The sequence below is a fragment of the Corvus hawaiiensis genome, chromosome 2 (genome assembly GCF_020740725.1).
Source record: "Corvus hawaiiensis isolate bCorHaw1 chromosome 2, bCorHaw1.pri.cur, whole genome shotgun sequence".
In the NCBI taxonomy this organism is placed as follows: domain Eukaryota; kingdom Metazoa; phylum Chordata; class Aves; order Passeriformes; family Corvidae; genus Corvus; species Corvus hawaiiensis.
The window spans coordinates 19923398-19943554 of record NC_063214.1 but is presented as its reverse complement, the minus strand read 5'-3'; the positions used below and the strand labels follow the sequence as shown (position 1 = coordinate 19943554).

Genomic DNA, 20157 nt, shown 5'->3' with positions numbered 1-20157 from the left:
GGGCGCCGCCCGGGGGCGGGGCGACCTCTGATTGACAGGTGATGGGCTCCCCCCCCCCCGTGCGTCCGAAACTGACCACCCCCGGAGTTATCTGGGAACCCCGGGGGATCGGGGACCCCCGTGAGGAGGTATTTGTGATCCCCACGGAATACCTGTGCCTCCCTTGGGGTATCTGTGACTAATGGTGGGTATGTGACCCCCACGGGTACCAGTGACCCCAGTGGGGAGATATCTGTGATCCTCATGGGGTATCTGCTCCTTTGGGGGCAACTGCCGTCCATGGGTGGGGGTATCTGTCACCTGTGAGGAGGTATCTTCCCCCGTCTTCAGGGCATCTGTGACCTCCGGGGCATGTCTCGCCCACCCATCATGTGTTCCAGGATATCTTCCCCTCCCCCCCCCCGCCCCCCGCCCCAAGGCATGTCTGACACTGGAGGGTTTCTGTCCCCCCCGAGCCACAGGTGACTGCTCTCCCCCAGGGTATCTGCTCTCCCCTCCATGGGGCATCTGTGATCCCGTGGAGTATCTGCAATTCAATGAGGGGTACTTGGCTTTACCCTTTGGCCATCTGTGACCCCACAGGGGTACCTGTCCCCACCAACAACATCTCTTACCCCCCGGCTCACTCGCAGGCACCCTGTGGTGTTGGGGGGCCAGGTCCTGCCCCTTGTGCTGGTGTCAGGGAATCAGTCCACCTCCCACGGGAGGGGAGGAAAAACAACCACAGGTGGATTTTGGCTGGTGCTGGCCCCAGCCTGGCGCCAGGAGGATGAATCCCAGCTGCATGCCGGGCTGAGGGGGCCAGGATGGGCACGAGTGTCAATCCATGACACAGCGGGGTGCCAGGGCGGGGTGCACTGTCTCCTCCGTGCCCTCAGTGCTGCCCAATCCATCGCGTTCCCACGTCCCGTGATCAGTGGCCAAGGGTTGTGCTGCGCCACGACCTTTGAGATGAGCTGCGCTCGTCCCATAGCACCTGGAGCCCAGCTTCCCACCAGGTAAGAGCCCTGACCCCTGGCACCCCCCAGGTAAGATCCCTAACCCCACTGTTAGTGGTCCTGGGCAGTGACCAGTGCTGCCACACTCGCACATGCACAGTGGGGGACTTTGTCCCTGCTGTCACCGTGTCTCTCAGTGCTGCCGTCCTGACCGGCTGTCGCCCTGGCAGAGCAATGGCAGCGGTGTTAGCTCTGCTGGTGCTGGTGGCCTGGCCAGCTGCCAGCGCAGCAGTGGCGGTGGCGCAGGACTCACTGCTCAACGTCTGCATGGATGCCAAGCACCATAAAACAGAGCCTGGCCCTGAAGGGCAGCTCTATGGGCAGGTACGGTCCTCACCCACTGCGCCAGCACCCACTGGTGTCACTCGCTGTGGGGTCACCAGAATGGAGGCTGGGGGGCTCTGTGCCCTGACATGAATTCCATAACCCAGTGTCACCCACCTGTGGGCACTGGTGCTTTCCACGGACCCACAGCAGGTCCCAGCTGAACCCTGGTGGGTCCTGATGGGTCCCAGCTGAGCCCTGGCTGCCCTGGTGCAGTGTGTCCTCTGGAAGGACAATGCCTGCTGCACTGCCAACACCAGTGTGGAAGCCCACCAGGACCAGTCCTACCTGTACAACTTCAATTGGGACCACTGTGGGGCCATGCCAGAGAAGTGCAAGCGCCACTTCATCCAGGACACGTGTCTCTATGAGTGTTCCCCCAACCTGGGGCCATGGATCAACCAGGTAGGTGCAGACCCCCCCCTCACCCACCTACCAGGATCCCTGGGGTGAACTGGGGAAAACTAGGGGCCCTGCAGGCAGACAACAGCTGGCGGAAGGAGCGGATCCAGGATGTGCCACTGTGCCAGGAGGACTGCGAGCAGTGGTGGGAGGATTGCCAGGATGCTGTCACTTGCAAGGTCAACTGGCACAAGGGCTGGAACTGGACTACAGGTGAGTGGGGGTTTCAGGGCACTCCCCTATCATGCCTTGACCCTCTGGTGGGTCTCCAGTCACCCTCCATCTTGCTGCAGGGGAGGTTGTGTCCACCTTCCCTGGTGGCTGTGAGTGGGTCTGTGGGTGGAGGGTCCCCATGGGGTGGGGGTGGCAGCCAGGTGAGAATCCCCTGTGCATGTGAGGGGGTCAGGGGGTGTGAGGGTCCTCATGGGGTGTGGGATGTGGTGATTGACCCTGTGCCACCTTGAGATCAACTCTGTCTTCCCCAGCAATGCCAGTGGGGACCCATCTGCACCCCATGCGCAGGGGAGCATCACCCTCCATTTCCTAAAGCCCCCACTTCACCCTCTGCCCCACCCCAGGCACCAACCAGTGTCCCAAGGGTGCCATGTGTCAGAAGTTCAAGTTTGTGTTCCCCACGGCGGCTGCACTCTGCGAGCAGATCTGGTCTGGCTCCTACCGCTACACATCCCACCACCGTGGCAGCGGTCGCTGCATCCAGATGTGGTTCGATCCTGCGCAGGGGAACCCCAATGTTGCCGTTGCCCAATATTACGCCCGTGGCAATGCTCCCCCAAACTCCCCGCTTTCCATCCTGCTGGCCCTGCTGCCCCTCATCCTCCTGGCCCCACTCTGAGCAGGAGGGGCTGCAGGCAGGAGCAGGGAGTAGATGGTCAGGGGGGTCACCAAGCTGCCCTGTGCCTCCCCATGGGATGTCCCCAAGCTATGTCCCCCACAGGCATGGGGCTCATGAATAAACACTCCTGCCCTGCTTAGTGTTGGGGTGCTGTGGGGCTGGGGATTGGGGGGGCAATAGGATAGTTGAGGGACCTGGGAGTGTCTGATTGTCTGATCCTACTTCTGGTGAGGAGATGAAGCAGACCCATTCATTTGTACCGACCAACCTGGCTGCCTGGCACTGCCTCCCCCAAACCACTGTGTCGGGCAAAGCAGAAGGCACAGGGCTGCTTGCCACTGGGGCCCAGGGGGATGGGATCATTGAATGTGTCCCAGCACCTGACACAGCTCCGGGGATCACTGACACCGGGCATTACCTCACTGGTGCACAGGATGGGACTGGGAAAATTATGGGGAAAAAGGGGAGGACATCCCGGGGAGAGCATAGCTGTCAAGGGAGTTCTGCCGGTCCGGAGCCCACCCCAGGGGTCTCTTTCCCTACATGCTCCGTGATCCCAGCTGTGGGGTGGCACTGTCCCGATCCCTGGGCCATGGAGAAGTCCCCGGTTTTGATGGCGAAACCCGGTCGTGCCCCCCACTTTTTCAGCCCCTGGTCCCAGCCCGGCCCCAGGCCTGCCCCACCGCAGCCCCCCTTTCCCCAGTGCCCGGCTCCCTGCTACCCTCACACCGCCGGTGCCCCCGCCTCTCCCTTCGGTACGCCCCTGGGTGCCCCCAATCCCCCGCTGCTCCCCTGGTGTCCCTGTCTCTCCAAATGCTTCCCCCCTCCCTGGTGCGTCCCCCCCGGTGCTCCCCATCCTCCCCATTACTGCTGCCCGCTACCCGGTACTCTCCGCCCCTCGGTGCCGCTGCCCCTCGATCGGACCTCCAGATGCCCCCCTGAACACCCTATTCATGGCCCCGGATCTGCCCCGGTGCCTCTCGCGGTGCGACCCCCAGGACCCCACCAATGCTCCCCCGTCACCTCACTGCTGCTCCCCCAAGCTCCGTCCTGCTGCTCCCCCAGGATCCCCCGCGGGTCCCCTCCGGTGCCCCTTCGACCCCCGCGGGTCTCCTCCCGCAACCGCCCCCCCGGTGGCCATCCCGGATCTCCCCGTGCGCCCCTGGGTACTTGGTCGGTGGCCCCCTGGGGGCCCCCGGTGCCCCCAACGCCCGAAGCCCCCGCGTGTCCCCTGGATGTCCCCGTCCCCCCACCTTTCCCCGCCCCGGAGCCCGCCTCCCGGGTCCCCCCTCCCCCTCAGAGCGCGGCCCCGCGGCGCGGCCCCGGCGGCGGAGCATGGCGGGCGCGGGGGGCGCGGGGGGCGCGGGGGGCGCGGGAGGGGCAGCCCCGGTGCCGGTGCCCCCCTGGTACCACCGGGACCTGAGCCGGGCGGCGGCCGAGGAGCAGCTGGCGCGGGCCGGGCGGGACGGCAGCTTCCTGGTGCGGGACAGCGAGAGCGTGGCGGGGGCCTACGCGCTCTGCCTGCTGTGAGTGGGGTGCGGGCGGGGGGGTGCCGGGGTGACACCCACGAGGTACCGGGGGGGCATAGGGGGAGATCCGGGAGCGGCCATCGGGGGTGGCTGGAGGGGGGGGGGGGGGCACCGGGGGGGGACCGGCTCGGGGCCGGGGGAGCTGTGGAGGCATGGGCAGGGTGTCGGGGGGAGGACCGGGGGCGACCCTGGGGGAGCAGCAGGGGGGAGTTTGGGGGAGCACCGGCGAGGTACCGCCGGAGCTTTGGGGGGCTCCCGGGAGAAACGGGGCGGGGGTACCGGGGGAGATCCGGGCGTAGGAGTGGAGTATTCAGGGGGGCACCGAAGAGGCCTCGGGGATGGTCCGAGGAGAGCAGGGGGTCGGGAGGGGAGCCGGGGATGGGTCCTGGGCGAACAACGGGGAGGATCTGGAGGAGCACCAGCGAGGTACCAGGGGAGCACTGGGGCGTCATGGGGGGGTCACTTCAGGGAATCAGGGGAGCACTGGGGTACACAGGGCGGGTGTCCAGGGAAGCACTGGCAGGGGCCCGGGAAGAACAGTGGGAGAGGAGCCGAGGGCGGGAGGGAGGGCTCCAAGGGAGCACTGGCAGGGGAAGCAGTAGGGATCACTAGAACGGATCCAGGGGAGCACGCAGGGAGCTTTGGGGGGGTAGCAACACCAAGAGGGCAGCAGGCAGAGGCAGGGACCCACCTGTGGTGATGCAGCGTCCGTGGGGGTCACCAGTACTGTGGGGGTTGCTAGGAATTTGGAGAACTCGGTTGATAGGAATTTGGGTACAGGGAGACTGGAGCAGCTCTGGTCAGTGGGTGCTGGCGGGGCACAGACGTGAGGAGACCTGGGGGTTCAGAGGGACCTGGGCACTTCTGGGACACAGAGCATCAGGGGAATGGCACCCACTCTGGCCTGGGTGTCCCGGGAGACCAGACACCAACAGATGGGGGGGTGCTGGAGGGGCTGGGGATCTCTGGGCACTGGGGGGATACTGGGCTGGTTCCAGGGGGGCTGTGACACCCACATTGCTACCATGGGGGTCTATGAGATGGGGGGCCTGGCCCCTCCCCCACACTCTTGGGGTTCCCGAGCCTACCCATGGCACTGGGGGGCCCCAGCTCCTGCCCTCATGTGTGGGGGTCCGCAACTTAGGGAGGGGGAACAGCTTTGTGCCCTTGAGTTCTGCCATGGGACTCCATGGCTCTCAGCTTGTGCCAGGTCTTGTGTGAGTGTTGACAGCCCTGGGGGTCCTGAAGTGCCTTTGCCTGGTGGTGCATCCCAGCACCCCACCATACCTGGGGCCTCTGGCAGCTCGGTGTGCTGGTGACGTTCCATGTGCTGGGGTGCTCCTGGGGAGCTCCTGGGGCATGCCACTGGCTTTGCTCGAGGCTGGCTACCTGTGCCAGCACCTGGACCTTGATGTGGTTGTGGAGTGGTGGTAAGGGCACCTCAACTCAAAGCTTTTCTGTGCCCTGAGAGCCTGTGGGAGAACTGGGAGTGCACTGTGAGCTGGCCTGCCCTGGCCTGGGGTTGCTGTGTGCTGGTGCCACATGCAGGTGTCAGGCATTCAGTCTGCATGGTGGCATGGTTGTTCTTGTCCGTGGACAGTGGCAAATACAGTTTCCCAGCCACGTGGGCCCAGCATGGCTCTGGGCACTGGCTCCCCACCACAAAGCTGGGCTGGCGAGCAGCACCGGGCACAGCACTGGGAGAGCACGCGATTCTGGCACCTGATGGTGCCATGGGGCAGGAGGTCATTGTGGCACCAGTGTGGGTGACAGGGGGCTGCAGAGAGCATGGTGGTGCAGGTGCCTGGGTAAGGGGTGTCTCTCATTGATCCCCCACGGGATCACTGCCTGGCGAGGAGGCCATGGATGCCACATGGCTGGGCTGTGGGATGGGACCACGCAGCATGGCAAAACCCGTCATGGGGATGTCAAGTTGAGAGGCTGCACTCCAATAAGGACTATTGGGAGTCCCTGGTAGTGTGATCTCACCAGGCACCAGGCACCCCCATTGCCAGTGAGTGGGTGGACAGGGCTGTGGGGCCATTGGCCCCGGCTATTGCTGGAGCCCTAAAAATAGCTGCAGGGTCAGGAGGAGGAAAGGGAACTGCAGCGGGATCCCGGCAGCGTCGGCTTCCTTTAACCCTCCCGCCGGTGCATCATGGCCTCACCGGGCTGGATGTGGCAAACCAGGCCATCTCACTGTGCCCTCACCATGGCACACTGGGGTGTCTCACCGTGGCATACCGGGGTGTCTCACTTGTGGCCTCACTGTGGCATATTGGGGCATCACTGGAACCCACAGTGCTGTGGCAGTGGCACCACAGGGCATGCTGACATTGCCGGTTGGTGAGCAGTGCCAGCGGGGACAGTTCTGGTGTGGTGTCCCACAGGAGCATGGGGGCTGGAGCCTTCATCGTGGCTCACTGCCAGTTCATGGGGACACCAGTGCCAGGGTGCTGCCAGTGGGCATATGGTGTCCCCCTCGGCACAGTGCCCACACCTCCCTCTTGGTGGAGTAGGGTGGTAGGTGCCCCTCTGTGCGCCACAGGGCACTGGGGACATGGGGGTGCCTGCTGTGCTGTGGCAGGGTGCTGGCTGTGCGTCAGAGCTGACAGGGGAGTCCCGTTGCTCCCGCATAAAGGCTCTTTGTGTCCAAGCCCGGTGCTTTCTGGCCCCCCCGTCATGGCTCACCAAAATAGCAGCCACCAATGGTGCGGGACTAGGCAGCCAGGGGGGCCCTGTGCTGGGTGTCCCTCCAGCCCCCTGTTGGTTATCCATAGGGAAACCCTTGTCCTCCCCCACAGCTGAGGTTCCTTCTAGGGGTCCTGCTCCTTCCCCCTCCAATTTGGAGTTCTACATACTGGTGCTGTGCTGGGGTTCCTCTTGCACCCCCCATCGCACCTCCACTGGTGTTCCTGCTATGGAACATTAGGACTTCCCACAGAGACCCCTTATGCTACCTTCATTTGGAGCTGTCTCTTTGTGCCCCCCCATCCTACCAGCTGGGATTCTCCCACAGACTCCTTTGAGCTGGGAGCTCCTGATGCCCTTACCCAGCCCAGCGGGGTTTTCCATACAGGCCCCCCATAGTGGATTCCCATTCAGCTACCCTACCGCTTGGAGGGTTCCCTGTGGTCCCACCCCCCAGTGACCTCTGACTGGGCGTGGGGCACCTGGGAAGACCCCAACAGTGCTGGGGTGGGTCATACCTGCAGAGGAGGGAGGAAAAATGGGGTACCTGGCACTGCAGGGGGTGTGGTAGCACCAGGGGACCTGGTGCTGTTGGGTGGTGGCAGGGTAACCAGAACTGTGGGGTGACACCAGGGGACCTGACACTGTGGGGTAGGATGTAGGGGCATGGCACCCTGTCCAGGCACAGCATGGGGGGACGGATGCTGCCTTGTCCCAGTCCTCCAGCCCTGTGTCAAGGTGCCACCGGGCCAGGGGGCACAGCAGCCGAGTGGACCAGTGGCTCTGGTGTGGTGACAGCCACCTCGATGCTCATGGTGACCTCTGTGGCCACAGGCCAGCTGAGAAGCCACCGTCCCTGCTGACAGCACTGGAGTGGGGAGGTCTGGCAGTGCCGAGGCTCCCTGTCTCCTGGAGTCCCTGAGATGGGGACGGGTCCCAATCCTGCTTCTTGCAGCCCCTGATGTTGTCACCCCATCTCTTAGCGCTGCCCGTCACCCCTGCCCCGGGATCACGTCCCTGGTTCCTGTCAGCTTCCACTGGAAAATAAATTGTTTCCTGGCGTCCTGGCTGCCAGGTCCTGCCTGCTCCTGCCAGCTCCTGCCTGTGTGTCACGTTCCACTGTGGGGAACTGCGGAGACTTCTTTTAAAAATGGATGGTCGGGATGAAATTAAGCCAAATGAAGCAAACGTTGTATCTGAAAAACCGTTTATTGGTAACAAAAAGGAGAAGGAAAAGGAGTTGCCCAAACAAAAGAGGGCTAGAACAGACAGAAAAGAAGAAAGGAAAATGGAAAAGGAATAGGGGAGAGGAGAGAGAGAGAGAGAGAGAGGACAGAGAGGAAAAGAGGGTGTTACCCCCAGCGAGGCAGGGCAGTGCTGTCGGTGTCCAGGCGGCGGGGGGTGTGCACGCTGCCTGCCGGTGGCCGGGCTGGCTCTTAGCGGGCCTGCGCGGCTCCCGGCGGGGCGCGGCTCCCGCGGCGACGGCGCCGGACACGCGGTGAGTGGGCACTGGGGACGGGAGGAGCAGGACCCCGGGCAGGGTCATGGCGACCGGCTGGATCGGGGCGGCAGGGCGGGCAGTGATCGGCGCGGCAGGGTTGGAAGCAGGCAGCCCAGGCAAGGACGCGGGGCGAAGTGGCAAGGCGGCGGTCAGGCACACAGGAAGGCAGGACAGGTGTGGGAGCGAGCCAGCGAGGGCAGGAGAGCCAGCAGGCAGGCGGAGGCCATGGCAAAGGAGGGAGTGAGCGGGAGCAGCGAGCAGGAGCAAGACCCAGCGAGCTGTGACGCAGTTGGTTTTTATACTCCTCTGGCCCTTCCCAAAGTCCACCCGAGGACAGGGAACCAACCTTTCTTTGCCGTCTGTTGGCAGAGACCTTTTCGTGACCTGATTGGAGAAGCCCCTCCACAGTATCTCCTGCTGCCTGCCTCATGGGAGGTGTTGCCAGGCGAAGTCCTCCCAGAGACCAAGGCTGCTTCTAGCTGCCTCCTGCACGTGGCACATGTGCGCCTCTCCTCCACATGCCTCCGACAGCCATTGTTGAGGCATAACTAAAACTGAATTGGCTCCTCACACTGCGCCTGCCAGCTCCTGCCTGTGCTGTGAGCTGGGGACAGTGCCTCTGGCGCAGACAGGCAGTGTGGCCAGGGCAGCAATGGTGGGGTCAGAGCAAGTGGGGGAGTCCCTCTGGGACTCTCAGCACCTATCCAGGACTCCCAGTACCCATCCTGCAAGCATTTTCCCGTGGGTTTTCCATGGGTTTCCCTGTCAGCTCCTTGCATGCCATGGGGGATAGCGGTATTGGAGCTCCTCATTGTGAGTGCTGGTGAAGTAGGGGTCTGGCTGGACAAGTACTGGGCATCCCTTTGGGGCTGGTGGAGGCCATGCAGGCAGGTGGGGGGATGCCACCCAACCCCCAGCACCCTGATGCCCTCCCTGCTGCCACAGGTTCCAGAAACACGTCCACACCTACCGCATCCTGCCGGACGAGGAGGACTTCCTGGCTGTGCAGGTGGGCAGCGCAGGCATGGGACACCCTGTGGCTCACGGGCAGTGGGGGTCTCCAGCTCAGCAGTGCTCAGTGTTGACCTCATGCCGTGAGTTTGCCTGTCTCTCTGGCTGTGCTGGGCTCAGCCCTGGCCCAGTGCCACATGCGTGCCCGACTGTGCCGGATGGCTTGGCTGTGCTCGTCTTGGCTGGCTGTGGCACCGGGTATTTTTAGAGCAACAGAACCCTCTTTGTGCTGGCCAGGCGGGCAGGAAAAGCTGCTCCTGGGAGGGAGGAGGCCAAGGGATGGCTGCTGCCTGCACCCTGCCAGCCCACCTACCAGCCCTGCAGGCTCCATTGCACCAGGGCCTGCTCTCCACCGGGAGGCTGTGGGGTCAGCCCCCCATCCTGCATGGGGGCCCCTGCATGGAGGGGTTCCTGCACGGTGGCATCTCTGTGTGGGAGGATATCTTCATGGGAGTCTCTGCATGAGGGGGTCCCTGTGTGGGCGTCTCTTCATGGGAACATCCCTGCATGGTGGCAGCTCTGCATGAGGGGATCCTTGCAAGGTGTTATCCCTGCCTGGGGGTCCCTGCATGGTGGCATCCCTGGGTGGTGGGTTCCCTGCTTGGTGGTGTCTCCACCTGGGGGGTCCAGTGATGCTGGCTGCAGGCACTGATGGCCCCGGTGTCTCCACGTCCCCGCAGACGTCACAGGGGGTGCAGGTCCGGCGCTTCAAGACGCTCAGCGAGCTGATTGCCCTGTACCTGCAGCCCAACCAGGGGCTGGTCTGCACCCTGCTCTTCCCTGTCGAGAGGGAGAAAGAGAAGGAGACCGCGGAGGACAGGGACTACTCGGGTATGGCAGGGTGACATGGGCGGGTGAATAGGGTCCTGAGGCCCCTGGGGTGGTGGTGACTGGCCCCTTATTGCCCCGTTGCAGATGGAGAGGATGAGAAGCCGCCGTTGCCACCGCGCTCCGGCTCCACCAGTTTCTCTGGCAGCTCGGTGGGGCTCAGCCCCACTGGCCTGGGACCATCTGTGCCGGAGGGGCCAGTGGAGAGGTGAGGGTCTGTCTGTCTCCTGCCTGTGCCCTGTCTGTCCCCTGCTCCTCCCTGCTGGCTCTTACCCCCTGAGTGCTTTGTCTGTAGCACCAATGGGCTCAGCAGCATCTCCCATGAGTACCTGAAGGGCAGCTACACCCTGGACCTGGAGGCGGTGAAGGGAGGGGCTAACAGCCTCCCCCACCTCAACAAAACCCTCGTCACCTCCTGCAAACGGCTGCACAGGTGGGTGCTGGACGCTGGGGCAGATGGAGGGACAGCTGTGCCACCCACTGAGCTGGCTCCTCTTGCCCCTCCAGTGAGGTGGACAAGGTGTTGGCAGGGCTGGAGATCCTCTCCAAGGTGTTTGACCAGCAGAGCTCCCCCATGGTCTCCAAGATCCTGCAGCAGGTGAGGGCAATATGGGGACACAGCAGTGGCAACCCCCCACCATGGTCTGCACCCACAGACCCCACCATGGGTGGTGGGAAAGCCTGTGGAGAAATACCCAGCATCCTACCCCATCCCAGGGACCCTGCTGCTTGGGGTGGGGAGGGAGGATCTGTGGTGGTGTGGGGTTCACATCCCAGTGCTGGGGTGACCTGCTGGGGGTTCCAGACAGCAGGGCAGAGCGGAGAGCAGGAGCTGGAGAGCCTGGTGCTGAAACTCTCTGTGCTGAAAGATTTCCTGTCCTCCATCGAGAAGAAGGTGAGGCTGGGGATGCAGGAGTGGATGGCCTGATGAGGGTGTCCTGAGGGGTCTGGATGAACTGGAGGGGCTGTGGGGCTGAGGGCACTGGTGGGACTGGGGCAGCTGACAGGGATTGCTAGGCTGGTGGAGCTGGGGGTCTGGAGATGGGCTTGTGGGATTGAGGCACCAGAGGGACTGGGGAGGGCCAGTGGAGCTGGTGCTGGTAGAGCACCATTGGTGCCCTGTGGACTGTGAGGGCTGGCGGGGCTTGGAACATTGGTGGGACTGGAGGGGTTGGTGGAGCTGGGGGGACTGGTGAACTCTTGGCTGACCCTGCTGGGGGCTCTGGCAGGCACTGAAAGCCCTGCAGGAGATGAGCTCGGCCACCCCCGCCACCAACCCCCAGCCCCTGTCCCGCAAGGCCAAGAGCATCCCAGTGCAGACATTTGAGGTGAGCCCTACCCTACCCTCTGCCCTGCCCAGTTTTGGAGTTTTGAGGGGATTTCGGCATCAGCTGAGTGCCTCTGGTGTGACACTGAGGGCACAGACTCCTAGGTGTCTCTGGGGGAGGTCAGATGCCAGATTGGGTGCTGGGGTCTGCCCTGTGTCCTCCCTCATCCCAGTGTCCCCTGGCAGGTGAAGCTGGATATCACCCTGGGAGACCTGACCAAGATTGGGAAGTCACAGAAGTACACGCTGAGCGTGGATGTGGAGGGGGGGAAGCTAGTGGTGCTGAAGAAGCAGAAGGACTCCCAGGAGGACTGGAACACCTTCACCCATGACAAGAGTGAGTGGGGAGGCATCTGGGGGGCCCCAGCACGCGTGGAACTGCCTTTGTGCTGGGGAGCATCCCTGTGGGGCTCGGTGGGCTGGAATCTGGGGGATTTCCTCATGCCGGGGGTGTTCCCATCCTGGGGGTCCCCCAAAGCATGGACTGGGGGGGTTGCAGCACCCAGCTGGCCCCCAGCACCCTCCCAGTTCTTGCCACTCCTTGCCAGTCCGGCAGCTGATCAAGTCGCAGCGGGTGCAGAACAAACTGGGCATCGTTTTTGAGAAGGAAAAGGATAAAACGCAACGGAAAGACTTCGTTTTTGTCAGTGCCCGGGTGGGTAATGCTCAGCTGGGGGTGGCAGCGCACAAGGGGTCCCTTGTGGGGATGGGGTGGGGCAGCATCTAACCCCTGGGCCCTGGTAAGGCTTGGGGACAGGCGCTGGGTACTGGTGCCTGCTGGCTGGGTGATGTCCCTGAGGCAATCCTCCATGCCCTGAAGATGCCAAGTTTGGCTGAGCCAAAGCAGGGGGGCTGGAGAGGGTTGTGGGTAGCCCCTCTGCCCCCCCTCACTGCCCCCTCCTGCAGAAGCGCGAGGCCTTTTGCCAGCTCCTGCAGCTGATGAAGAACAAGCATTCTCACCAGGATGAGCCTGACATGATCTCTGTCTTCATTGGCACCTGGAACATGGGTGAGCGGGGTCGGGGGCGGCCCACAGTGGGGTGTCAAGGCCCTGGGGTCCCCCCTAACTGTGCTGTACCCCCTGCAGGCAGCGTTCCCCCCCCGAAGAACATCACTTCGTGGATCACCTCCAAGGGGTTGGGCAAGACCCTGGATGAGGTGACGATGGCCATACCGCATGACATCTACGTCTTCGGCACCCAGGAGAATTCCCTGGGGGACAAGGAGTGGGTGGACTTTCTGCGCACTGTCCTCAAGGACTTCACAGAGGTTGAATACCGCCCGGTAAGAACCAGGGGGTCCAGGGGACCCTGGGGGCTGTGGGTGCAGGCACTGGTGGGTGGTGGAGGTGTGTGATGCTCAGTGTCCCGGGGTTCGCTGTGCTCTGGCTCTGTGACACTGGCTGTTTGGGGGTGCTCTCGTGGTGCTGGGTGGCTGTGGGTGCTCCAGGTCTGCTGACACCAGGTATTTTGGGGTGCTCTCCTGGTGCTGGGTAGCTGTGGATACTGGTTGATGGTGGTGGGATTCCCTGGGGAACAGCCTTTGGTGGGAGAGGCTGGGATGAAGCAGTAATGAGCATCCACTGTGGATGCACCAGAGGCCCCAGCACATGCTGGCAGGGGGCTGAGGGTGCTGGCACCCACAGGTGGCCATGCAGTCCCTGTGGAACATCAAGGTGGTGGTGCTGGTGAAGCCAGAGCATGAGAACCGCATCAGCCACGTCAGCACCTCCAGCGTCAAGACAGGGATCGCCAACACCTTGGGTAGGGGCACAGCAGGGCCTAGAGGGACACAGGGAGTGTGCACTGCACTGGGGGGGTCCTGGGGTATCTGCCTCGTGGGGGGGTTCTGTTGTTGCATGTGTTGCATGAGGAGGAGTCTCAGCATGTGTACCTTGCATGATGAGGAGTCCTGGTATGTGGGCATTGCATGGGGAGGGGTCCCAGTGTGTGTGTTGCACAAGGAGGGGTCTTGTTGATGCGCAGGGAGGGGTCCTAGAGCACGTGTGTTGCATGAGGAGGGGTTTGTGTGTGTGTCTCACGAGGAGGGCTTTATGTGCAGCGCACAGGGAAGGCTCTGGGAACGTTTGTGTTGCATGAGGAGGCTGTGCATGAGTGTGCTTGACACGAGGGGGACTCTGGGGGGCTGTGTTTCGTGAGGAAGGCTCTGGGTGTGTGCCAGGCTGCACGTGCTCGTGCTGGCTGGCCAGGTGGGGACTGTGCCCCATCACCGTGACCTGGAGCCGGCTGGGTGCCCATCCCTGAGGGAGGATCAGGGGTTGCCTGATCCCATCCCATGTCCCCATTTCCTCACAGGAAACAAAGGCGCTGTGGGTGTCTCCTTCATGTTCAATGGCACCTCCTTTGGCTTTGTCAACTGCCACCTGACCTCCGGCAATGAGAAGACTGCACGGTGAGCACCCCCACCCTGGGCTGGGCCAGGAGAGGGCTGTTGCCCCTGTCCCCATGTCTGTGATACGCTATCCCTGTGTCCTGTGCTTCAGGAGGAACCAGAACTACCTGGACATCCTGCGCCTGCTCTCACTGGGGGATAAGCAGCTGAGCTCCTTTGACATCTCCCTTCGCTTCACCCACCTCTTCTGGTTCGGGGACCTCAATTACCGCCTAGACATGGACATCCAGGTCTGGGAAAGGGGGTGGGGGTGGGGGTGTCAGGGTCTCCTTCCCAGCCCAGTGCCAGCCCCTCTGTTCCTGCAGGAGATCCTCAACTACATCAGCCGCAAGGAGCTGGAGCCGCTGCTGAAGGTGGACCAGCTCAACCTGGAGAAGGAGAAGCACAAAGTGTTCCTGCGCTTCGGTGAGGACTAGGGGGGCTCCAAGACGGTCTGGGGGTGCAGCCCCTGCTGTTGGGACTGTCCTGACCCACTGCTGTCCCTGCAGGTGAGGAGGAGATCACCTTCCCCCCAACATACCGCTATGAGCGAGGCTCCCGGGACACCTATGTCTGGCACAAGCAGAAGCCCACGGGGGTAGGTGCTGGGGCAGGGGGGGTCGGGGGAGTGGAGGACACCCCAATCTGAACCCCCACCCGCTCCCCCCCCCCCCGCCAGGTGCGTACCAACGTGCCGTCCTGGTGCGACCGCATCCTCTGGAAGTCTTACCCTGAGACTCACGTCAACTGCAATGCTTACGGTGAGCAGCGTTACCACCCCCAGCACCCTCCTCCCTGTTCTGGGGACAGTCCCCCTTCCATCCTGACTGCTTCCCCATCTGCACTGGCTGCAGGGTGCACAGATGACATTGTCACCAGTGACCACTCGCCCGTCTTTGGCTCCTTTGAAGTGGGAGTGACATCCCAGTTCGTTTCCAAGAAAGGTGCCTATGCCCATGGAGATACTTTGCTGTCCCCCCACCCCTCCATGGTCCAACCTCTCCCTCTAAGTGGGGAGGTCCCAGGGGGATTCCAATGCCTTGCTTCTCCATGGAGGGCTTTCCAAGTCCTCAGAGCAGGCATACATCGAGTTTGAGAGCATAGAGGCCATTGTGAAGACATCCAGTCGTACCAAGTTTTTCATCGAGTTCTATTCTACTTGCCTGGAAGGTGAGGGCTGGGATAGCAGTGGGAGGTCCCAAAGGGCTTGAGAGGGGTCCCAGGAAGCTCATGGGGTCCTGGGAGGCTGATGTGGTGATGCCATCTCCCTCTACCACCACAGAGTTCAAGAAGAGCTTCGAGAACGACAGCCAGAGCAGTGACAACATCAACTTCCTCAAGGTGCAGTGGTCTTCCCGGCAGCTGCCCACGGTGAGGAGGGGCTGGGGGCTGACAGGGTGGGTGCTGGGGAAAGCTGCAGGCAGGGAGACCCCCACTCAGTGCCAGCACCCCATCCCCTTGGCCACAGCTGAAGCCCATCCTCTCCGAGATTGAGTACCTGCAGGACCAGCACCTCCTGCTCACTGTCAAATCCCTTGACGGTTACGAGTCCTACGGTGAGTGTCCACTCCAGCACCCCCTAGCATTGCCCCATCACCAGGGGGTCTGTGGGGTGCAGACCCCCAACTTCCCCCACTGTCACCCCCAGGGGAGTGCGTCATTGCCCTGAAGTCGATGATTGGCAGCACAGCGCAGCAGTTCCTCACCTACCTGTCCCACCGCGGTGAGGAGACAGGCAACATCCGTGGCTCCATGAAGGTCCGGGTGCCCACGGAGCGCCTGGGCACCCGCGAGAGGCTCTATGGTGAGGACCCCTCACCCTAGGGGGGATGGTGGGGACAGGACTCCACTGCTGAGCCCCTGTCCCCTGGCAGAGTGGATCAGCGTCGATAAGGATGAGACGACAGCCAGCAAAGGGAAGGTGCCGCCAGGTGCCAGGGCCACCCAGGACTATGCCAAGTATGGGGGACAGGGCTCGGCAGGGTGGGGGGCACCGGTTCCTGTGGGCCAGGAGGTCTCAGGGATTCACCTGAGCACAGGTACTGCTCAGAGCATTCCTCTGGGTTGGTGTGTGGGATGTGACTGGGGACAGTCCAGGTGTCACTTCTGTGCCATACAGGGCACGGATGGGGCTCTCAGCCTCCGAATGTGGCGCTGGCTGTGTTTTGGTGACTGAACCCTGTGCTGAAGGGCTGAGCCCCATCCTGGGCATCTGAGCCCTGACTTGGGCTGCTGAGACTCATTCCACGGGGTCTGAATCTTGTCCTGGGTGTCCTCGGGGTCTGAACCCATTGCGGAGGTTCAAGCCCCATGGGCCACCCAGCACCTCCTGTTGCCAGGTCTGCAGGGCGGAAGCCCACCAGTGCTGAGCCCCCCACCACCACTCTGGCAAAGCTCCCAGAGGAGCCTGAGAAGAGCAGCACTGCAGCAGCACCGCGGCCCCTTGCCGCACACCGTGGCCCCCCCAGGGATGAGGCTACCCCAAGCCGGTGAGGGAGTATGGGCCGGGCTAGGGAGGGGGAGCGGTCTGGGGGTGCCATGCTCACCCCTGTGCCCGCAGGTCCAAGGCGGAGGCAGTGCCAGAGCTGTCAGGGGGTCCCCTGAAGAACAGCTTCAACAACCCAGCATACTACGTGCTGGAGGGCGTCCCCCACCAGCTGCTGGTGCCGGGGGACCCTGGCAAGCCCCCCAAGGCCAAGGTGCAGCTGGCAGTGCCGGAGCGCTGCCGGTGCCCCTCGGCAAGCCGGGGTGGCGAGAGTGATGAGGAAGAGGACCTTGGCACCCTCAACCTGCCGCCGCCGGATTTTCCCCCGCCGCCACTGCCGCGGGAGCTGGAGCTCCCCCCAAACACCTTCTTTGGCATCCCCAAGGAGCTGCCAGTGTCCACTGGGTGTGAGGACCCCAAATCCCACCCTCCTGCCTTTGGAGAGGCTCCCCTACCCAAGCTGCACCCCCGGCCACCCCCAGCCGCCAGGGCTGGATTTGGGATGGAGGGGGCTGGTGGGACGCCTGTTACCGGGGGGCTGCCTGCAGTTGGGGGCCTGCCCACTCCCGGGGGGCTGCCAGGAGGGCTGCTGGATGACCGTTCCTGCTCCGTGCTGCAGATGGCCAAGACGCTGAGTGAGGTGGACTACGGGGGTGGGAAGGGGAGAGTGGTCCCCCCACCGCCACTGCTGGCCAAGGGGGGGCTGCCTCCCCGTTGCCTGCACCCCGACTATGGCCGCCCCCTTGCCTTCCCTCCCCACTCCATCCAGGAGAGCATCCAGGAGGACCTTGCTGAGGAGGTGGGTGATAACAGGGTGGGCAGGGGTCCTCAGCACCTCAGCTGGGGCTCCCTTTTGGGGGCCCCATGGTGCTGAGGCTGTTGGGGTGCAGGCGCTGGGCCGTGGTGTGGGCGCCGTCCCCGGTGTGGGTGAGTGGCTGCGGGCGCTGGGGCTGGAGCGGTACGAGGAGGGGCTGGTGCGCAATGGCTGGGATGACCTGGAGTTCCTCAGGTGAGCAGCCCCCCAAAACGGTGGGGAGGGACCCCCACCCACTCCCACCACCAGCCTGGCCGACCTAGCGGGTCTGTGTCTTCCCCAGGGTGTCAGTGATGCCTGGGTTCTGGGGAGGTCCGTGGGGGTGCTGCCCTTGATGGTCCTCACTGTCTCTGGGGGTTCCCCACTACCCGCTGAGGGTCCCTGCTTCCCCTGGAGGTCCCAACTGCCCCCAAAGGTTCTGTGCTGCCCTGAGGGGGGCCCTATTGCTCTCAGGGGTCCCAGCTGCCCCAAGGTGCCCTTTGTCTCTGGGGATCCCCACTGCCCCCTGAGGGTCACAAAACGCCACAGCAGGGACAGGATGGAGCCTGAGGGGGCACCCAGCAACCCAAGTGGGGGCTCTAACACCCCCAGGTGGGGACCCCACCCGAGGCTGGGGTGCCCCTCGGGGGCAGTGAGCCCCACATTTGTGTCTCATTCCCAGTGACATCACAGAGGAGGACCTGGAGGAGGCTGGAGTGCTGGAGCCTGGCCACAAGCGCGTCCTTCTGGAGAGCCTCCAGCTCCGCAAGTAGCTGCCACCGCACGTCCAGCATCCCGTGCATCCCATGGCCCAGCATCCCAAACCCTGCAGCCATGCATCCCAGACCTTGCAGTCCTGTGTCCTGCGGCCCAGCATCTTGTGTCCCACAGATGCACATCCTGGATCCCGTGGCTGTGCATTCTGCATCCTGCTGCCACATATCCCGGACCCTGTGGCCCAGCATCCTGCAGCCGTGCATCCCGGATCCTGCGGCTGTGCATCCCAGATCCCTCAGATCCTGTGGCCATGTGTCCGCAGCCCAGTATCCTGCGGCCACATATCCTGGGCCCCATGGATATGCATCCCAGATCCTGCAGCCGTGCATCCTGCAGCTGAGGATCCTTCATCCCACAGTCCGACATCCTGCATACATTCATCCCACCATCACCAGCAGCCAGTGGAAGCCCCCGGACCTCCACAGCCCACCCCCCACCCTGGATGTGGGGTAATGGCGTGGGAAGGGGGCATGGGGGGACAGCAGGGTGGTGGGTCCTGGTCAGATAATTTCACATGAGGGTTCCTACCGGGTGCCCTCATATTTAAGTTATTTTTTATTTATTGGGAGAAGGGATAGGGGAGGGGGTGTTTGAGGGTAACCCTGGGATCCTGGCTCCCCCCATGGCCCCTCACAGCTAGAAGGAGGAGGCTCTGAGCAAAGTCGTGTCTCAACCCAAGTGCCTTCATGATGCCTGGGATGGGATGGGATGGGATGGGATGGGATGGGATGGGATGGGATGGGATGGGATAGCTCAGCCTGCCCCCATGGACAACACTAGTCAGAGCTCAGGGTCCCCATCCCCACCTCTAAGGATCTTGTTCCCACCCTGAACGTCCCATCCCCACTGTGAGGGTTCCTGTCTCCACCCTGGGCATCCCTGTCCCCACCCCAGGGCACCTATCCCCCCGAGGGTCCCTGTTCCCAACGTGGATGTCTCACTCCCACCCTGGAAGGTGGCACCAGGGGGTGCCTGTCACCATCCCTGGGGGTCCCATCCCCCTGCTGTAGGTCCCTGTCCCAATTCTGTAGGATCCTGTCTCCACCCTGCACATTCTCTTTGCACATCAGGAGTTCTACCCTCACCCTGATGATCCCCATCCCTACCCTGGATGTGCTGTCCCCATCCCTGGGAGTTCCTGTCCTCACCCCATAGGTCCCTGCCCCTACCTCCAGGGGTTCCATCTCCAGCCCAGGTGTCCCTGTCCCCACCACAGGGGTCCCTGTCGCCAGTCCTGGGAGTCCCATCCCCACCATGGGGATGGGACCTGCCCTAGGGGTGCCTGTCCCACATCCCTGAGGGTCCTGTCCCCACCTTGGGGGTGCTGCTCCCATCCCCAGGGGTCCCATCACCACCCTGAGGGTCCATCCCACCCAGAGGTTCTGTCCCCAGGGCTCCTATCTTCCCCATACTGGGGATTCCGTCCCCACCTGGGTGGGTGTTGTCCCCACCCCCGGGGTCCCTGTCCCCACCACAGGGGTCCCATTCCTGTGTGGTGGGGTCCCCATCCCCACTCTGGGAGTGCCTGTCCCTGTGCTGGGAGTCCCATCCCCAGCCCAGGAATCCTGCCAGAGCAGAGCCAGATCAGTGCCTTCCCCCAGAGCCCACCCCACACCACCAGTGCCTCCGGGGCATACCCCCACTCCCACCCAGTTTGCCCATTAGGTACTTGCTGGGTCCATCCCCCCGGGGTTTGTGTTGCCCTTGGGGGCAGCAGGGCTGGCAGCCGGGTCCCCTTGTGGGTGCTCAGCCCCCAGCCTTGCCAAGTGTCCTTCTGGGAGGGCCCCCAGGGTGGGGGTCCCCAGGACAGGGGTCCTCCCACCGTGCCTTCCCCACTGGGATGCCCCCCCCAGGCTCTCCCTGTCCCCAGGGGGGATGGGGGGGATGCTACCCCACACCCCACATCCCCCCACTCCGGCTGAGATGAAGGATGGGCCAGGCCCCCTTGGCATCCCCCAACGTCCCCCCTCTGTTTGTAACTGGGGTGTTCGGTGTGAACTTCCCCCACTAAACCCCCATCTTGTTGTGCCCAGTGTTTGGTAAATCTGGAGTGATTTTTGTCATGTTTCTTGCAATGGGTGTGATGGAGCTCTCAGTGTGGGGAGGCGGGGAAGGGTCTGGGGAGGGGGGCAAGATGGGGAACCAGGGTGAAGAACTGCGTCCCAGCATGATCTGTGACCCTCCCAAGCTGGCTGTACTGGTCCCAGCAAGGTGGGGACCAGGTCCTTTTGTCTCCTTGCCCACCTT

At 63.3% G+C, this 20157-nt stretch overlaps 2 protein-coding genes across 4 annotated transcripts; both read left to right on the top strand.

Annotated features, from left to right (window-relative positions):
• The first annotated feature begins 57 nt into the window (after positions 1-57).
• On the top strand, positions 58-2716 carry LOC125321978 (folate receptor alpha-like). 3 transcript variants are annotated; one of them, XM_048295471.1, is made up of 6 exons: positions 64-128; positions 879-998; positions 1136-1322; positions 1539-1727; positions 1802-1937; positions 2303-2716. In XM_048295471.1, exons 2-6 carry the CDS (start codon positions 952-954, stop codon positions 2575-2577), a joined length of 834 nt encoding a protein of 277 aa, XP_048151428.1. In that variant the 5' UTR covers positions 64-128; positions 879-951; the 3' UTR covers positions 2578-2716. The 3 variants fall into 3 exon arrangements, with proteins under 3 accessions (XP_048151429.1, XP_048151427.1, XP_048151428.1); XM_048295472.1 differs by having other exon boundaries at positions 58-998; positions 1169-1322; XM_048295470.1 differs by having other exon boundaries at positions 58-998.
• Positions 2717-3901: 1185 nt separating this feature from the next.
• Positions 3902-19985, top strand: INPPL1 (inositol polyphosphate phosphatase like 1). The gene is given in 28 exon segments (XM_048293974.1): positions 3902-4103; positions 9244-9307; positions 9990-10140; positions 10225-10345; positions 10433-10570; positions 10645-10735; positions 10943-11032; positions 11367-11465; positions 11651-11801; positions 12013-12119; positions 12371-12473; positions 12552-12748; positions 13110-13227; positions 13780-13876; positions 13968-14106; positions 14182-14281; positions 14365-14453; positions 14535-14616; positions 14710-14799; positions 14912-15025; positions 15138-15226; positions 15324-15411; positions 15504-15659; positions 15730-15814; positions 16195-16344; positions 16416-17148; positions 17150-17349; positions 17816-19985. Coding segments are annotated over 28 exon segments (3924 nt in total). The 5' UTR covers positions 3902-3912; the 3' UTR covers positions 17907-19985.
• The last annotated feature ends 172 nt before the right edge of the window (positions 19986-20157 follow it).